The following is a 17,412-nucleotide window of genomic DNA, read 5'->3' on the forward strand; positions in this document are numbered from 1 at the left end:
ATAAATGCTTTTTTTTAATTGCTTTTTTCCAGATGTACCCATCTTTGCATACATGTGCACCCCTTAGTATATGTATATATGCTTTTCTTTGTTTTTGCAGAGAAGCTGTATATGGCTAGGGTGCCGTGCATTCTTGTTCCCCGTGAAAAAAAATTATCATCATGAATGGCTCGAGGCACGGAACAAATCAATGAGGACAAGTGGCTCTCCGCTATCAAGAGCCCCGATGCCGGGGCGCAACTATGGGCTGTCCAGAGGGCCCACGACGCGGCGGTCGGACAAGGCCTGACTGTCCCAACGTGGGAGCGGCCCGCAGCGCGCTGAGTCGCGTACCTCAGGACCTTATTAAAGTTTTGCATCCATCCAATCATCCATCATGAATGGCTCATACGCCGTAAGCACCCCTACTCCCGTAAGAAAGCAAAAGATGCAACGGCTCACAGCCCCTGTAAGGCACCATCTACAAGCACTCAGCAAAGTGAAGCGAACAGTGCTTAACTTCTTTCTAATCACGCATACAACATACAGAAGAGCATGTCGAAAACTCTCGTCATCAATGACTCACACCGCCGTGAGCAATGGCTCATACCCCCGGAAGCGAACAAAAAAAGGCAATGACTCATAGTCCCGTAATGTTCATGGCTACTCACTTTGCGTTAATTGTCTGCGATGACACTACCCCTGTTGTCGTTGTCGGTGATCTCAATGTGGATGTGTCGGTACCGAAAAGGGAGCGGTTTACGGGTTCCATGTTGCAGACATATCCCCTGCGATGCCCCACCGATCCAGCCCAACCGTCTAGCCAGCGGCGTACATGCATCGCTTTGAAATTATCAAACAATATGATTGTAGTTGCGAGTAAAATAATGACCGTCGAACAAGACAATGAATTGGCGTGCGTACATTTCGTCATGATGAACATCCACCAAGACAATAAATGAGTTCGTACCTTTGTTAAAAATTATGTGTCCCCTCCGTGTCGTGTGCTAAACAGCTTCGCGTGTCAACCAGCTTCACAGAGTGGAATATCTCGTGATTTTTTCAGCAGAGTAAGAGGGTGTTCTCTCTTTTTTTCAAAACCTATAAGGTTGACAATATTAACTATGTTTGTGTATGAAAAGTTTTCCATTTTATAAGTTTTAAATATGATAGACGTCTGTTTTATTCACGCTGTTTAGCCTCCTGTAGTCAATGCAGAAACGTAGCGAGGACGACCGGTGATGACCACGGACTTTTGAAAGGCTGCATAACACCTTCCTGAAGCATCTCATCGACTTGCGTATTCATAGCGTCAAGTCCTTTAGCCGAAACTCGGTAAAGTAGGTTGTTTTATGGGCGAGTTGTTGGTATACGTAATGATCGATGTTTCGTGGTGGGCGTCTCATGCACCTTAGATGACGAGGCGAACCATTTTTTTTAATTGAAGCAGCCATTCGTACAGCGCTATTTGTTGTTGCTACGGGAGGGCTGAATTAATGTCTACCTTGTCGAGTGGTTTGGAAATCACTGTGCAGTGATGCAGACGTAAAAGATTCAGCAATGCCCGTTATGGGGTAGACGAAAGCCATAGCAGTGCGACGAAAAAGGTGGCGATACTGAGTAATAAAATTCATTACAAGCAGCGTAGAACGTCTGTCATGTAGCGTGACGACGCTGGGAGCTGCGCAGACACTTATTGTGAGCAAGAGCGACACGTTGCCTTTAGCGATTGCCTCACAATCACGTGACTTGTCGCTCAAATCAACCAGGATGCTCGAACTCGGGGGCAACGCGATGCTACGGGCATAAGGATGAAATGTGCTTAGATGGCTGTCGTAAGTTTTGTCGGCTGTTCTCTCTTTCGAGAACGTCACGGTGCGCTCCCGAAGGTTGATAATAGCATCATATTCCCGTAGAAGGTCGATTCCCGGGATGAGGTCTGGGGAACATTCGCGAACAAGGCAACTGGAGAGGAATGCACGTCCACGGATGTTAACCCTGAATGTGCGCATACAAAGCGGGGTGGCTAAATGTCCGCCAGCAGTACGAATTTGTCTCCCGTACCAAGGCGTAACTACTTTCTTCAGGTGCGTCGCTAGTTTTCGGCTCACGATCGAGTAGTGAGTCCCTGTGTCCAATAACGCACTGCCTTCATGGTGACTGTCGAGCACCACAGGATGTCTAGAGAAGGACGGCGTCCGAGCTCAGTTGCTCTCGTCATCTAATCCCTGCGGCTACGTGCGCGCATCGATGGGAGTCCCTGCACGCCTCCTAATGTCGCTGTCTTTAGTTTTCTCGTCTAGGTTTAGTTTTCTCGTCTGCACGCTCCTGCACCGCCACAGGGGGGCTCCGGGAATTGGGGGGAAATCGTCTCGGAGGCGGTGACTGGCGCCGCAAGGGCGGTGGCGTGCGCCCTGATATGCTTCGATCGCTCGTTGTCTTTCGCCAAATCTTGGCCTTGGCGAGTCGACGGCCAAACCCTGAAGTCCAAGGCGGCGGTACTGGCATTCACGGCATAAACAATCCGCTTTTGCCACAGCGATAGCACAGCGGTCGCCTGTCCGGTGGGCGCCAGACGTCCGATTTCATTTGACGCGGCTGCTGATTCTCCAAGTGCTGGATCGGTTGCACTGATGGAAGTGTATCGTGCGTGAGGCGTGGGGTGCACGAAGCACGGTAGGGCAGGAATATAACGGCTCGAAGCTTGCGCGAACGATGCGTCCCGGAGCTCTGTCGGCGCAGTGGTGTGACGTCACTGGCAAGTGAGACTTGCAGAGCATGTTGTACCTCGTTCCTGATGAGGCCAGATAATGACGCCGCAATAGGTTGAGACGGACAGTTGGCCCTTTGTAGCTCGTCGCGCACTACTGATAGGATGAGGTCGTAGAAAGATTCGATGTTGATGTTACTTCAGGCAGCTCCGATCTGACCCGTCGATGACGCGACATTGACTTGCCGGTCGTACACAGATGCTGAAGCATTTTTTCGTTATCGTGACTTCTATTAAAAATTCAGCCACGCTCTTGGGGGATCTCCGAACGATGCCAGCGAAAAGCTGCTCCTTAACCTCTCGCATTAAGTGGCGGAGCTTCCTACCTTCTGCAGTGTCCGGGTCAGCTGGACCAGAGGGGCGCGTCATGTCCCCAGCGTACATTACTCCGCTTTCATTCGGCATTTGGATGCACGACTGAACGTTTACAGCGATCAGTATTGGTGTAACGTGCCCGCAGGTTACGGCAAAACTTACTCCAGGACAAGAAGGGTTCGCGGTTCTCGTAGCAGGTACGAGTGCCATCCTCCAGGCTACAGTACACATTCTTCAGCATGGTTGCCTCTGTTCACCTATTGAAATCAGCAACACGTTCGAACTGAGCCAATTAGGTCTCAATGTCCTCGAGGAGGGAACCATGGAATACTTTTGGCATTCTCTGTAGCGTATAGTGAGCGGCAGTAGCAGTGCCGTCCATATCACTTTGGTGCGTCGCTGACAGCGTCTGGGGAGGAAGTCCACGCTCAGGGGGGCAATTCTCAGATTCTGCGGCTGGCACTGTGAACCGCAGGTACAGGTCTCTGCAGGCACAGGGCCACCAGGAGTCGAGCGGGACATTGGCTGGGATTACCCCGCGCCTCCACCGATTTGTCACGTGCTACAAAAGGTCTATACGACAAGAAGTACTGCACCGGCAAACACGAGCGCCAGCCAGGAAGTTGGACGACCCAAAAACTTCTTTCTTTGCTTGAACGCTGACTCGCGCTCGCCGCACCTGGTGACCTGGTGGCAGTATGTTTTGTTTGACGTTCTTTGCCTGTATTATACGTACCCGCTCCTGTATGAGCCTGTGTATGGCTTACAGTATGAAAAAAGCTCAGGGTAACATTGATTTTCAACAACGAATTAGGGATATGGAATATGACAAGTGGTTTGCTGGAACGCTCAGGTATTTGTACTAGAGAAAACACTGATTCACAGTGGAGGAAAATAACTAGCAAGCTTATCACGAAATATTCTACCAGTATATTAAGTAACATGGCAACAAAGCAAGTCAAACGAGTATAGCCGATATTTTATTTGATATTAAGTGGGAAAAATGGAGTTGGGCAGGCCATGTAATGCATAGGTTAGAGAACCGGCGGACCATTAGGGTTGCAGAATGGGTGCCAAGAGAAGGGAATTGCAGTCGAGGACGGCAGACGATTAGGTGGCGCGATGAAATTAGTAAATTTGTGGGTGCTAGTTGGAATCACTTGGCGTAGGCGGAGATTGAGAGAATCTCATAGATGGCGGCAATGGAAAAGAAACCTGCTTTGAGTAACTACCGAGGACGAATAAATGAAATCAGGAAAGACACATTTTGTGGTAACTCAAAGAGAAGCTCTACATTTCAAAACGAGATCAGGAAGCCTTAGAACACACGCTTATAAAACGAGATACAACAAGGAGGAAGAAGCATGGGGCCACTAGGGAAACGATGGAGCATGTTTTATTAGAATGTGAAGATATCTGCCCAGCGGCCTATTTAGGCACCTCTGGCCTCCTTGAAGCCCTTAGGTTCAGCGAGAGCAGGGGGTAAAGGAAACATGTCAGCAACAGAGATTATTAATAAGTGATTGGAAGGTTCGTGGTAGAAAAGTAGGGAAATGACAAACAACGAAGGCGTACAAAAACAAACTTGCCAATAATGGTTCAGAAAATTCGGTGATGGGAATTTTCCGCGGTTTCTTTCTTTATAGTTTCGCTTTTTTAGCATAGGTAGGACGTTAGGCAACATATTAAAAGAGCTTGATGGTGCAACCCAACCCCCATTCCAAAGGAGACGCTCACAGCATCCATCCATCCATCCATCCATCCATCCATCCATCCATCCCCTCATCCATCCATCCATCCATCCCCTCATCCATCCATCCATCCATCCATCCATCCATCCATCCATCCATCCATCCATCCATCCATCCATCCATCCATCCATTCATCCATCCATCCATCCGAGTGTGAGCTATACGCCGAGAACGCACGAGCTGCAGCGGCAGCAGCAGCAGGCAGCAGCCATGGTCAGCAAGAGACGCGCAGGGGGCTCGCAAAAAGAGCGTCGTTTTAAAATATTGCAATGGTTATTTTCTACATGTGAACAGTAATTCATTGCGATTGGAACACCTACTGCCATTTGCTATACTAAAAGCGTGGTGCTTCAGCTACGCGCGCGTACCCAACTCAACTCTCAAGCTTTGCATGTGCTCATCTCGAATTTGCTCGCTGTGACGCAACGCTTCCCACGGTCCCATAAGTGACCAAAAGTGGCCAGCTTACCTCTATCAGCATGAGTAGCGATACCATGACGTAGGTGAATCCAAAAGCCCTGAAGATGGCATTGAGGAGATTGGGCCGCTTGCCTTGTTTCATCCGCCTGATCTCCTTGTCCCATTCTCTGCGCACAAAATGCAGACTTTCTCACTGGGGAACGCAACGCTCACGTCGCTTCGAGTATGAATGCTGTGCAGTGAACAGTCAAAGAAGACAAAAAGTACTAGGCCTGCGCGAATAGTAATTTTTGAGACCGAATGGAATAGTGCCAGAGGCGAATCGAATTGAATTGAATGTTTGAATCCTTTTGAAATTGTCTTGGAATAATCAACAATCATTGTAAAAATTAGTGTAAATCAACGTTCCCATGCTAGTTTCCATAACGTCAACAAGTTTCTGTCATTCATTATTATCCTCATTAGCCTATTTTACGTTGACTTCAGGACGAAGGCCTCTCCCGGCAATCCGCAATTAGAGCCGTCCTACGCCAAGTGATTCCAACTAGCACCCACAAATTTCCTAATTTCATCGCGCCACCTAATCGTCTGCCGTCCTCGACTGCAATTCCCTTCTCTTGGCACCCATTCTGTAACCCTAATGGTCCGCCGGTTATCTAACCTACGCATTACATGGCCTGCCCAACTCCATTTTTCACACTTAATATCAATTAAAATATCGGCGATACCCGTTCGCTCTCTTATCCAAATCTTTCTATCTGTTAACGTTATGCCTAGCTTTCTTCATTCCATCGCTCTTGGCGCGTTTCTTATCTCGTTTTCAAGCTTTCTTGTCAGTCTCCAAGTTTCTGCTTCATATGCCAACACCGGTGAAATGCGCTGACTGTACACCTTCCTTTTCAATGGTAATCGTAAGCTTGCAGTCAGGAAATGAGAATGACTGCCGTGTGCACTCCAATCCATTTTTTATTCTTATGGATTGTGCTTTATTAAAAGAGCAAATGAAGAATCGGGAACGAACAAGCCGTTCCTTCGCATTCCTGGAAGAGTGATCGCTGTGTAGCCATTGCCGTCTGGCCCCCTGAGCCTGCGTGTCTGCGCACGATTTATGCCGATGCTATGCCCACGGGGATGAAACATATCGTACATTTTCTAAAACTTTATATTTCCTTGCGCACTGTGGATGATTTGCAATATTCGCCATTCAAAAAATACCAGTGTTTCCGAATAGTGAATACTTGATTCGAACACTGAATCGAACAGGACATCGATTTATTATTCGAATGTTTTGATAGTAACACACCCCTGCGAAGTAGTTGCTCCTGTTGGTCATCTGGTAATTCCAAAAGCTGTGGCTTCGCAGCTTGTCTCAAATACTTAATTCCACAAGTTGGATAAAACAATGCCACAAAATTGGCGGAAGAGGAGGTGGAAAGGCGCAATGTCATCGCTATGCGCAATCTAAGCGCCGTAGATATTGATCAAGGCAGTGTGGTATTATTATTGATGAAGGTACAGTGGTGGGTATTACAGTATCTGTTTAAGTCTTTGGCAAATGGTATGCGTCCGCGGTGCAATAGTGCACGCGATTTCAAAGTGTGGCTGCTGTTTTCCGCACGAGTAAAGAAGGGCATTGCGCTTGCATTGAAACCTCACATTGCCTTTTTTTCATCCATCACTCTCTTTTGGATAATAACGTTAGAGGGGTGGCGTCAGCAGGAACAAGAACATTCATGCCATCGAGATGAGTAACAACTCACGCCTGGAGTCGATCGGCCTTCCTCTCGGAGCGCTCCCACTTTGGACAAGCGTAGAGGTCCTCCACTTGCAGGGTGCGCCGGTAGCCCTTGCGGAAGAGTGGAGTTACCCAGCTGCGCGAAAGGGACATCAAAAGGGCACCTCTTGTAATTGAATTGCTCAATCTAAGAGAGACAAAAAAACACACCCGTGCTCATATCTATCTCTCCGTCCATTTTTGCGCACTCAAATTATTTGACAGCACGCTCAATTTTTGCGGCTTTGCTCGCGGCGTCGGCAATTCGATGAAGGCGTACTGACAACGCGCTCGCACATCGATCACATTAGAAACCCGTTTGGTCAAATCTGTCCCATAGCCGGTCGTCTCTCAAAGGATCTCTGTCGCTTTCGGGGCTTCAACTCAATCAGCGATGCGCTGAGTCGAGTCAAGATCAAAACGACTGGTTTCCAACTGGAAATACTTTGGCCAACACGTCACTTCCGATAGGACCACAAAACTTGCTTCCTTCCTACTCACACTAACTACTCGGTTTGCATGAATTGCCCATCTATCCCCTCCAGTCATGAGTTATCAGTGAGCATGCTTAACGACTACAAATTTCAACATTTTGTTTTTTCGAAACAAGGCGCAAACTTCGTGTTGGTGCCTTTGAAAATGTAGCAATATTATTTAACTAACGCCAATTTAGTCGTGGCAACTACAGCGTGAGTCTGAGTTATTATATGAAATATATGAGGCACTTGCGGGTGATGTGTTATGTCCTGCAAAAAAAACTACATGTCTGTTACAAGTAGACACACTAGTTATTAATGACTTGAAGGCCTGAATATCATGTCATTCATATCGTACTAAACATGTCATATCATTCATGCTGGTCATAAAATTTATGTTGTGCGTGTCATGAATGCATGTCATACACATCATGATATGATACAGTTAAAAATGACCACGATGGAATCACCGCCACCACCATGGCATTCATGTGATTGACGTTACGAATCTCATACCACGCAGATAAAATTATGCCACGCATTTCGTGTTTGAATGTAGTTAAAGGCGTTTAGTTAAAGAAACGCCCGTTAAGTCATCACGGCGGCTCAAGAGAACGAACAGACTCAGATAGACTGACTCAACGTGCCTAAGGTAGCCAAGCAATGCTTCGCCTTAGGATACCATGGTAGCAGAAGCGTATGGGTGCTGTTCCGAGTTCGGGTGCTGCGTGCGCATTGAGTGCCTTAGGCGCACATTGTAGGGAAAAATGGCGGAAGCATGTGCAACTTTGCTCCCTTTGGAAGCATGCGCTACGCGGCTGCAACGCCCAAGTGGATGCGCCGTCACGCTCTGCTCAATCGGCTGTGCCAGTCCGCTGCGGCCATTATCGTTGCTCCAAGCCTAAAAGTTCCGAGTTCGGAGCCTAACATAAAGTACTCGTTAAGATGAAGCTCGGGGGCTCCTATCGAAACGCTTGGCAAAGGAGAAATCGTTTTCTTCTGCAAACACTTCATCATATTTGATTAGATTTGCTGCATTTAAAAGAAGTTTAAAAGTAATGACTGCGATTTAGGCCGTCCATTAAAAATGCAAAATAAGTTGAATTCAAAAATAAATAAACCACGAAACTATCAAGCTTACAACACTGTAGCTTAGCAATAAATATCACGATTCTGTTAGCAGCATGTAGTAGTACACCTAATGGAGGCAAAATTGATGCGTTATACATCACTTTTATATACACTATTATGAGCGTATGATTTTCACAAAACCCTCGTAAACGTTGTGACGCACTCACGAAAGATGTAATTAATATATCAGACTTGGGGGTCCTAGCGAATGAAGTTTTCACAATTGCGATTTCGGTTCTTGACTCTTGGTAGAGTTACGCATTTGTAAACTTGATGCTCGCTTGTTTTATCAAATTTGCTCATCTTGGACATTTTTTGTCAAAGAATTCAGGCCCCACATCAAAATTCTGCTTCCAAATGTCACTAGAACTTACCTTTCTTTCTGAAATGCTATAATATGCATTAATATCGTCCAAGGAGTGGTCTGAGATAAGCGTTTCGTCATTTTACATGTATTCGAATTCAGGACATCGGAGTTTGGCCCGAGATTTACATTAAACCTGTGCAATTCTTCCACTGAGAAATGGCAAATACGGTCGATCTAATACTCTGGCGCCATAGAGGTGCGATGCGCATATCGCCGCTGCTGGCATTCCTCATCTGTTCGTTCAACGGTTCATGCAACGCTCCGTTTGCCCCGTGTAAGTCCTTTTGTACTTGGTCGGGCATGTTAAGCAACGCTCAGTGAACATGGAGTCAACGGCGTCTTGAGCTTTGTTATACATATTAAAGCGAAAGCTTTACTGGCCCCGAACTTGTGATTTCGCCGTGGCGGTGCTCCGAGGAGGCGCATGACGTCACAACGCGCGCCGTGCCGCGAATATTTCTCTCTGTCTCTCTCGCTCTTTAGCAACTACTGCGCATGTGCCACTAGTAGCACCGAGCCACAGGTGTTCCGCCGCTGCGCCGCGCCTTTCCGCTGCCGCCGTTTGGTATGACGTCACACCGCGTTCCTCGTCGTTGCGCTCGCCTCCGCTCGTTTCACCAGCCGTGTCGCATGCCTGATAACATGTACAATATAAAAGGAGAGTTCGCGTGCGCCGCAACCACAGTTGAGGCGGCAGTATGGACGGCGACAATGCTGATAAGCACAGGAGGCCTGGAATCGACATCGGAACGAGATTAAGAGGAAACGAAGCGCCCAGAAAACAGACTAACCGCGCGCCGGACGACTGGCTAAACGCCGCAACATAGTTAGAGAACCAGACTAACCTGGACTTGCAATCAAGATTAACCAAGGCTAACCATGCTAGGCCTTAGCTTTCGCTACCTATATCCTGGCATAGCCGAGCTAAGCCATTGCCAATTTTTCGTATCGCTTGCGTTTTCTTCCATTCAATCAAGCAAAAGAAAGACGCCTCCGAATTTGTTCGGTGAGGGAAACACGACATCGACCACCAACTGTTTCCGTACATTTTTAGACGATTTAAAAAACCATGTTATGATGGCAGTAACACTAATTTATTGCAGTTTTTCTTTTTCTTTTTGCTGGGGGGGGGATGCTCTGCTTCTTGCTATTTCGCTACATATAAATAGAACTACATTATTTGGGTATCCGTCATGCTTAGGTCGTGTCGGCTTGCAATTATTCCAACCCGCATGGTTCGAAAGCATGATTTTGTCAGTGCCGAATAAATATAGGAAATCGCGATGACAGTATGAACAGGTTTGGATGGCCTGAAGAAAAATTGAAGAAATGTTTTGAAGTTTTGCGGTGGGAGGTTCAGCAAGCATGATAAGTTAGCGCAAGTTTGTAGTGCAAAGGCGAGTACTTAGACCGGGCATGGACGAGCGTTGCTTCCAGTCGTCATCCAATGCGTAAAATTCATAAAAGCAATTGAAACAAACGAACGAAAATAAACTAAAGGGCGACCAAATGAGGTGCAGTAGCACTGACGTCGAAGTAATAAGGCGAAGGCTAGGGACATTGCCTAGGAAGCGAAGCGGGCGCGTGGCTGAGATCACGAGCGGCCGGCGCAAGGTGAGAGTTTTATCTGCCAAGGAATGACCGTCAGCTAGGGCCTTCGGCTCAGTAAAAATATACTTCTGTTTATTATGGCTTATCGTCATCACTGATTTTGCACGCCACAAAATTGGTGGCCAAGGAAAGCGGACATGGCTGACGACAACCGCAACGCTTCCAATGATCAGCGTGGAACCACCGTCACGGATGACAGCAATGGAACACAACCCCTGTACCACATCGCGACCTGGCTACTCTTTCCTGTGGTTACCCCAATACTGGCCAGCAGATTTCAACTCTGCATCACTCAAGCAAACAGCCACTTCGCCATCGTGCGAATCACTTCGCAGACAGAAAGTGCAGCTATCTAGTATCCTCGATGCCGACCCAGATTGCCACCGAGCTTCGCGACCTGATCCTTGAACGCCCGGCGACATCCTCCCGAGCGAACTGGCCAAGCGCATGACAATGTCGGAACAGCGACGGCTACAGGAGTTTCTCCAAACTGAAGAGCACGCGAATCACAAACCTTCGCACCTCCTCCCTCGTTTTCAGCAGCTCGTTGGAGACAAGGCGATCAAGGTTCCCTTTTAGAATTGTTCCTACAACATTTGCGCACCTCCATTCGCATGGTTCTGGCGACCGCTAGCAATTTGCCAGTGTCCCAGGTAGCCCAACTTAAGGACTCCGTCATGGACGCATCAAGTGCCGCGGTTGCACTCGTGGAACGTTCAGATGCATTCACTGCACCACGGTCGCCCTCCCTCTAAAGCCTGCGTGATGAATTCCGCGAAGAAATCTGCAAACTGTCCGCCCCAGATCACCGTTCTATCTCTTCGATGACAGCGCTCTTCGTCGCGTGGTCGATCTATATCATGCAGCCGCTCGCCGTCCTCACCACGCTAAGGCGAATGCTGGCACCATGTACTTTCGGTAACCGAGCGCCAAAGTGCACGGCACACTGTCGATTTCAGGGCAACTCCCCGAAGCACCACTAGTAGCGGCAAGTGGTGCTCGTGCCAAAGTCAGAAGCGTATTCTTTGTCACTGACAAAACCTCATGCTTGCGTTTTCTCGTGTATATTGGTGCGGCGGTAAGTGTCATACCATACTTAGCTGTTATTCGCAGGCCCGTAAGTCCAATGAAGACAACAAGCTGCCAATAAGACACTCATTGCCACCTTTGGAGAACAAGTGTCTTTCTACATCGGCCTCCACAGGACCTTCCGATGCATTTTTGCTAATTGCTGATCGTGCCTAACCCATCTTGGGTGCAGATTTCCTGCACCACTACAATCTCCTAGTTGAGATGCACCACAAACACCTCGTTGATATTACGACACACCTTTCTGTGCTTGGTAGAGCCTCGCGAGTGCCACTTCCAGCGGTCAACAACACATTGCCGAAGTCGGTCTACATAAAACTTCTTGAGCAATTCCCAACACTTCTTCGAGCAGCCAACTCCATTTTGCCGGTCAAACATGACGTCACTCACCATATCATTGCAACCCACCCACCCGTCCACGCTAGAGCTCGTCGTTTACCACCTGACAGCTACAAGATCGCACGTCGCGAGTTTGAACACATGCTCAAACTCGGAATCGTGCGGCCTTCCTCAAGGCCTTACGCATCTCCATTACATATGGCCCCCCACGCGCCTTCTGGAGACTGGTGGACGTGCGGAGATGGCCGTATGCTCAACGATGCTACTTTGTAGGACCGTCACCGACTTCCGCACATTGCAGATTTCTCTGCACCACTGCATGGAGCACCGATATTCTCCGAAATCGGCCTCGTGAAGGCTTAGCATCAAATTCCTGTGCAGCCAGTGGATATTCCCAAGACGACAATCATCACGTCATTTCAAGCTTTTCAACTACTCATCGACACAGTGACAAGAAGGTTGCCTTTCTGTTTCGCGTACATCGACGATTTGCTTGTCTTTAGTCGTGATGCAGAACAACACATCCATAATCTGGGCCAACTCTTTCATGGATGGATGGATGGAGTAACTTTATAGAAAGGTCCTGCGAGCTACGAGGCGCAAGGTCCCATAGAGCGGGCTACTCCCACGTTGGGACCGGGAGTTGTAACTCCCTGGCCGCATCGTGGGCTCGCTGGACGGCCCAGAGCTGCTCCGCCAGGTCCGTGCTGCGTAATGCGTCTTGTAGCCTGGCGGAGTCTTGATCCTTGTTTGCGTGGGTCCGACCACACGGCCAGAGCAAGTGATGTACGTCTAGTGTTCTATGGCAATTTTCGCAATATGATGTTTTGTATAGGTCAGGCATGTAGTGGTGGAGTCTGTTCTGCGTGGGGTACGTGTTTGTTTGAAGCATTCTGAACGTCAGGGCTTGAGGCCTGGTGAGCTTATTGTGAGGTGTGCCAGTTGCAGCAGGAGCTCTGTCTCGGTGTTCTTGGGGATTCCCAGCGCTAGTTTGACTAGCTTCCTCAGTTGTACGTTGAGTTTGTCCTTCTCCACTACCTTCCATCTGTGCATGGCCGCCTCGTAGGTGAAGTGGCATAGCGCAAAGGCGTGTGTTAGCTTGAGAAGATTTTCTTCCTTAAGGCCGTGTTGTCTGTTGGCTACGCGTCGTATGAGGTTCAATGCATTATTCGACTTTGTCACGATCTTCTCCACTGTAGCGGCGTTAGAGCCGTTGCTCTCAATGAACATCCCAAGGACTCTGATTTTGCTGACGTGTGGAATGGTTCCTCTGTCTTTTGTTCTGAGAGTAATGACGTGTGTGTCTCTGATTTCGTTCTTTGGTTTGGGACCGCTCCTCGATGGTTTGTAGACGAGGAGCTCCGACTTCGCAGGCGAACATCGCAGGCCGGTGGGAGCGAGGTATTCCTCGATCACGTCTATCGCTTCCTGCAGAGCGCTTTCAATTGATCCCAGGCTACCTCCGGGGACCCAGAGCGTTACGTCATCGGCGTATATCGTGTATTTGACGTTCTCGATTTGATCCAGTTTCTTGCCTAGGCCAGCTAGCGCAAGGTTAAAAAGCGTCGGAGAGATGACAGAACCTTGCGGGGTGCCCCTGCCTCCGAGTTTGTATTTCTGGGACTTGATTTCCCCTAGACGGAGGGTGGCCGTTCTGTCGCTCAGGAACGATTTTGTATAAGCGTAGAGTCTCGTGCCGAGGTCGAGGTTGGAGATCGTGTCGAGTATGTAGTCGTGTGATAAATTATCGAATGCCTTTTCGAGGTCTAGCCCTAGGATTACTCTCGCGTCTCTCGTGTCTGCGTCAATGATCTGATGCTTGAGGAGCTTCATAGCGTCTTGGGTGGATAGCCCGGGTCTAAAGCCGATCATTGCTGCGGGGTAGACATCTCTATCTTCGAGATGTTTCGAGAGCCTGTTTAGGACCGCGTGCTCGGCTACCTTGCCGACGCAAGACGTCAGCGAGACAGGTCTGAGGTTATTGATGTTGGGCGCCTTGCCAGGCTTTGGGATGAGCACGATAAGGGCCGTTTTCCAGTCTTCTGGTAGTGCTCCATTCCTCCAGATTTTGTTGATTTCCTCTGTGAGGGTTTCGATTGAGGTTTCGTCGAGGTTTCTAAGTGCCTTGTTAGTTACGCCATCCGGCCCCGGCGCTGACTTGCTGTTTAGGTTCTGAAGCGCCGTGCGCACCTCTTCGGTTGAGAAGTCCCGATCAAGCTCAGGGTTGGCTTTGCCGCGATATGCATCGGCGGTCGTGCCTCTAGCATTTTTGGCCAGCGGGAGGTACTTGTCGGCAAGACGGTCAATGAGCTCGTTTTCCGTAGTAATTTTGAGTTCCTCGTGCATGATCTTGTTCAGCGTACGACCCTGGTCCGCTTTGGTTTTGGTTCTATCTAAAAGATGTTTGAGCAGGTGCCACGTCGTCCCGCTGTTGATGCGGCCGTCCGCGGCGTCGCACACCTCGTTCCATTGCTGGTTAGATAGTTGCGTGCAATGTTCTGCAATCAGCCGGTTGAGGGAAGAAATTCTTTTCCTGAGCCGTCGATTGTGTCTTTGTTCTTTCCATCTCCTGGTGAGCGATTGTTTGGCTTCGAGCATGTGGGCCAGTCGGCTGTCCATGCTTTGAACGGGAAGATCTGTCTCTATTTCCTTCGTGGCCGCCTTAATGTCGGCCTTTAGTTGTGACTTCCATTGTTCCATTGTTTCGTTGCCTGTTCGGCGTTCGTGTCTGAACTCGCGGAACTTGTCCCAATCGACGTACGTCATTTTTCTGGGTCCTCTGGATGGGGTGTCAATTGTTGTCTCAACAATGTGATGATCGCTGCCCAGATCCTCGAAGAGGTTGTTCCACTGATAGTGTGGAACGTTGCGGACGAAAGTGAGATCTGGCGTTGTGTCGCGGTTGACCGAGTTACCCGTTCTTGTGGGGTACTCGGCGTTCGTGATGAGCGTTAGGTCTAGTTCATCGGCGTCGTTTAGCAAGTCCTTGCCTTTGGCTCTGCTGGCGCCGTATCCCCAGGCCGTGTTAGGGGCGTTGAAGTCCCCGGCCACGATCACGGGGTTGTCGCCGGCACGGTTGCGGGCGAGCTGGAGTATTTGCTTAAATTTTTGTGCTCTGTGCTTGGGGCTGCTGTAAACGTTGAGGATGAATATGCTCTTGGCGTTCTTGGCTCTAGGGAAGACTTCCGTGAGAATGAATTCGCAATTGCTGCGGTCGTGATTAATGTTGTGTGTCGTGTGGGCTAGCTTGTTGCTGACCAACGTGGCGATACCTCTACATTTGTGTTGCGGTGTCGTTGCGGTCACGTCATAGCCGGGTAGCGAGGGTGTAGCGGTATTTGTCTCTTGTAGGAGAATGACTTGGGGTTTGTCTTTTTTGGCTCGAATGTATTGTTGCAGGGGGGCCTTTTTACGGACGTAGCCCCTACAATTCCATTGCCAAAGGCGAAACGTTTCAGTTTGCACAGCCATCTTTGTTGTTGGCGTTGGGTGGCCTTTGTGAGGCCACGTTGTTGCTATGTCTATCGAGCGACAATGCTCGAGGTAGCTTGGTGGTAGCAGGCTGTGACGTCACAGACGGGTGGTCTGCCATTTCTAGCGCGTTGAGCCTTGCGCCATGGATGTTGATCGTCTCCATCATGTGGTTGATCTGTAGCGTTATCCTGTCGTAACCTTCCTTGAGGGTCCCTATTGTCGTCGCAACTTTGTCTTGCCCTTCCTTTAGTGACGCGACGGTAGTTGCAAGCCCGCTGAGCAGTTCCCTGATTTCCCTAATGTCGCTGTCCGTGCTCGATGGATGTGTGTTTGTCACGGCTTTTCTCTTATGCGGATTGCGCGTGGATTCCAGGACCGGTACTTCCACTACCATGGGTTCTGATGTGACTTCGGTTTGATTAGAGTCGTGGGGTGGTGGCGTTTTGAGTTGTCTGATTTCCTCGACAAGTTGTGTGATGGTTTGCCTTAACTCTTTGTTTTCGTGTTCTAGTCTTTTAATCGCATTTGCTATTTCTACTTGCTCTGGCCGTGCCATCGGACTCACCTGGCTGGCGGCCTGCTGTTGGTGCTGCTGTTCTTGTCGCTCCTGTTGTTGGTGCTGCTGAACTCGTTGGGCCCACGTCAACCGGTCATCACCGCCAACTCGTGGGCTGGGGGCGAATCGTATCCTTGACGAGGATCGCTGGCTCGGGTTCCTGGAGCGTCCTCGCGATCGTGACGACAATCGACCGCGGTTCCTCGATCTCGAGCGGCCCCGCTCGCCGGACAAGCGAGCATCTGCGTTGGCGGCCACGTTGTCGTCGATGGCGCTACTCTCGGCGTCCTTGAGCGGCGGGAAGTCGTGCTGACTCATGGCGATTGGCCCTGATCTCGTGGTGCTTTTGCTTGCGTTTGATGCGATTTTTCTTTCAACTCGCCGTCTTCGGACGACGTAGGGGAGTTGGAAGCGGTTCTTGCATTCCTTGCTTGCCGTGACATGATTTCCCTCGCAGAGCGCACATTTGATCGAGGTGCACACATGATCTGCGTTAGGGTTAGCTAGTCCACAGCCTTTGCAAATTGTGTCGTCGGGCGAGGGGCATACGTCGGCACGATGGCCGAGTCTGCCGCACACATGGCACATGGCGATCTGCTTTCGGTAAAGGGAACACTTGATCAGGGCGTTGTCGTATCTGATATAGTTCGGGACTCGAAAGCCGTCGAAGGCGATGATGACCGTGCCAGTTTCCTTGATTCTCTTTGCCGCCAGAGCGAGCGGGTTGCGTGGGTTGACGATCTTGCGGTTTATGGAGTCCTGCGTCTCATCGAGCGGAACCCCTCTTATAACGCCTTTGCATGTTTCGTGCGGCGCCGTCCTATATGCAGTAGTTTCAAACGTTTGCTCTCCTATGGAAATGCTGCGGATCCTGAGGTATTTTGCTGCGTTCGCTTCGGACGGTGCGCTGACCACCATGATGTTTTGCTTCAAATTGGGGCATATCGTGTCCTCGCTTCGCTCGGTAGATTCGATGCAAGCAGCCATGCAAATTGCTTTAGTGACCGTAAGTTGGCCTACCTTGGCTATGTTGATACCGCCACGTATGCGAATCACGATCTTGATGTCATCTTGGGGCAGCGCGGGCATCCTGCTTGCTTTGATCAAGGAGTTTCTGGCTGTTGAGACACTGGCGTTGGTATTTCCTCCCTTTCGTTGGTGGTTAACGAGGTTGGGCTGGCTCAACGCAGACTTGATTACTGACGGGCGCGGCGCCACGATAGTCCACCCTGCGTCTGCGGTGAAGTCTTCCGGGCGCATGTCTTCGCCATTGACTTCGTATGCCATCGCTGTAGGGTCCTTGTTGGGTGGAAGGCTCGTTTGTTGTGATCGCTGGAGGCCACCACAGCCGGGGTGGGCG

The 17,412-nt window shown here is 49.5% G+C and overlaps 1 protein-coding gene across 2 annotated transcripts in view; it reads right to left on the minus strand.

Annotated features, from left to right (window-relative positions):
* The window catches only part of LOC142573242 (ATP-binding cassette subfamily C member 4-like), a 495,730-nt gene that overhangs the window by 435,144 nt on the left and 43,174 nt on the right, over nt 1–17,412 (minus strand). For both annotated transcript variants that reach the window (XM_075682847.1, XM_075682846.1), the window contains exons 2-3: nt 6,996–7,106; nt 5,285–5,402 (exon numbers count right to left, since the gene is read on the minus strand). In XM_075682847.1, the coding sequence (XP_075538962.1) occupies nt 5,285–5,402; nt 6,996–7,106 (229 nt within the window). The remainder of the gene's footprint in view (nt 1–5,284; nt 5,403–6,995; nt 7,107–17,412) is intronic.

The sequence above is a fragment of the Dermacentor variabilis genome, chromosome 2, assembly GCF_050947875.1.
Source record: "Dermacentor variabilis isolate Ectoservices chromosome 2, ASM5094787v1, whole genome shotgun sequence".
In the NCBI taxonomy this organism is placed as follows: Eukaryota; Metazoa; Arthropoda; class Arachnida; order Ixodida; family Ixodidae; genus Dermacentor; species Dermacentor variabilis.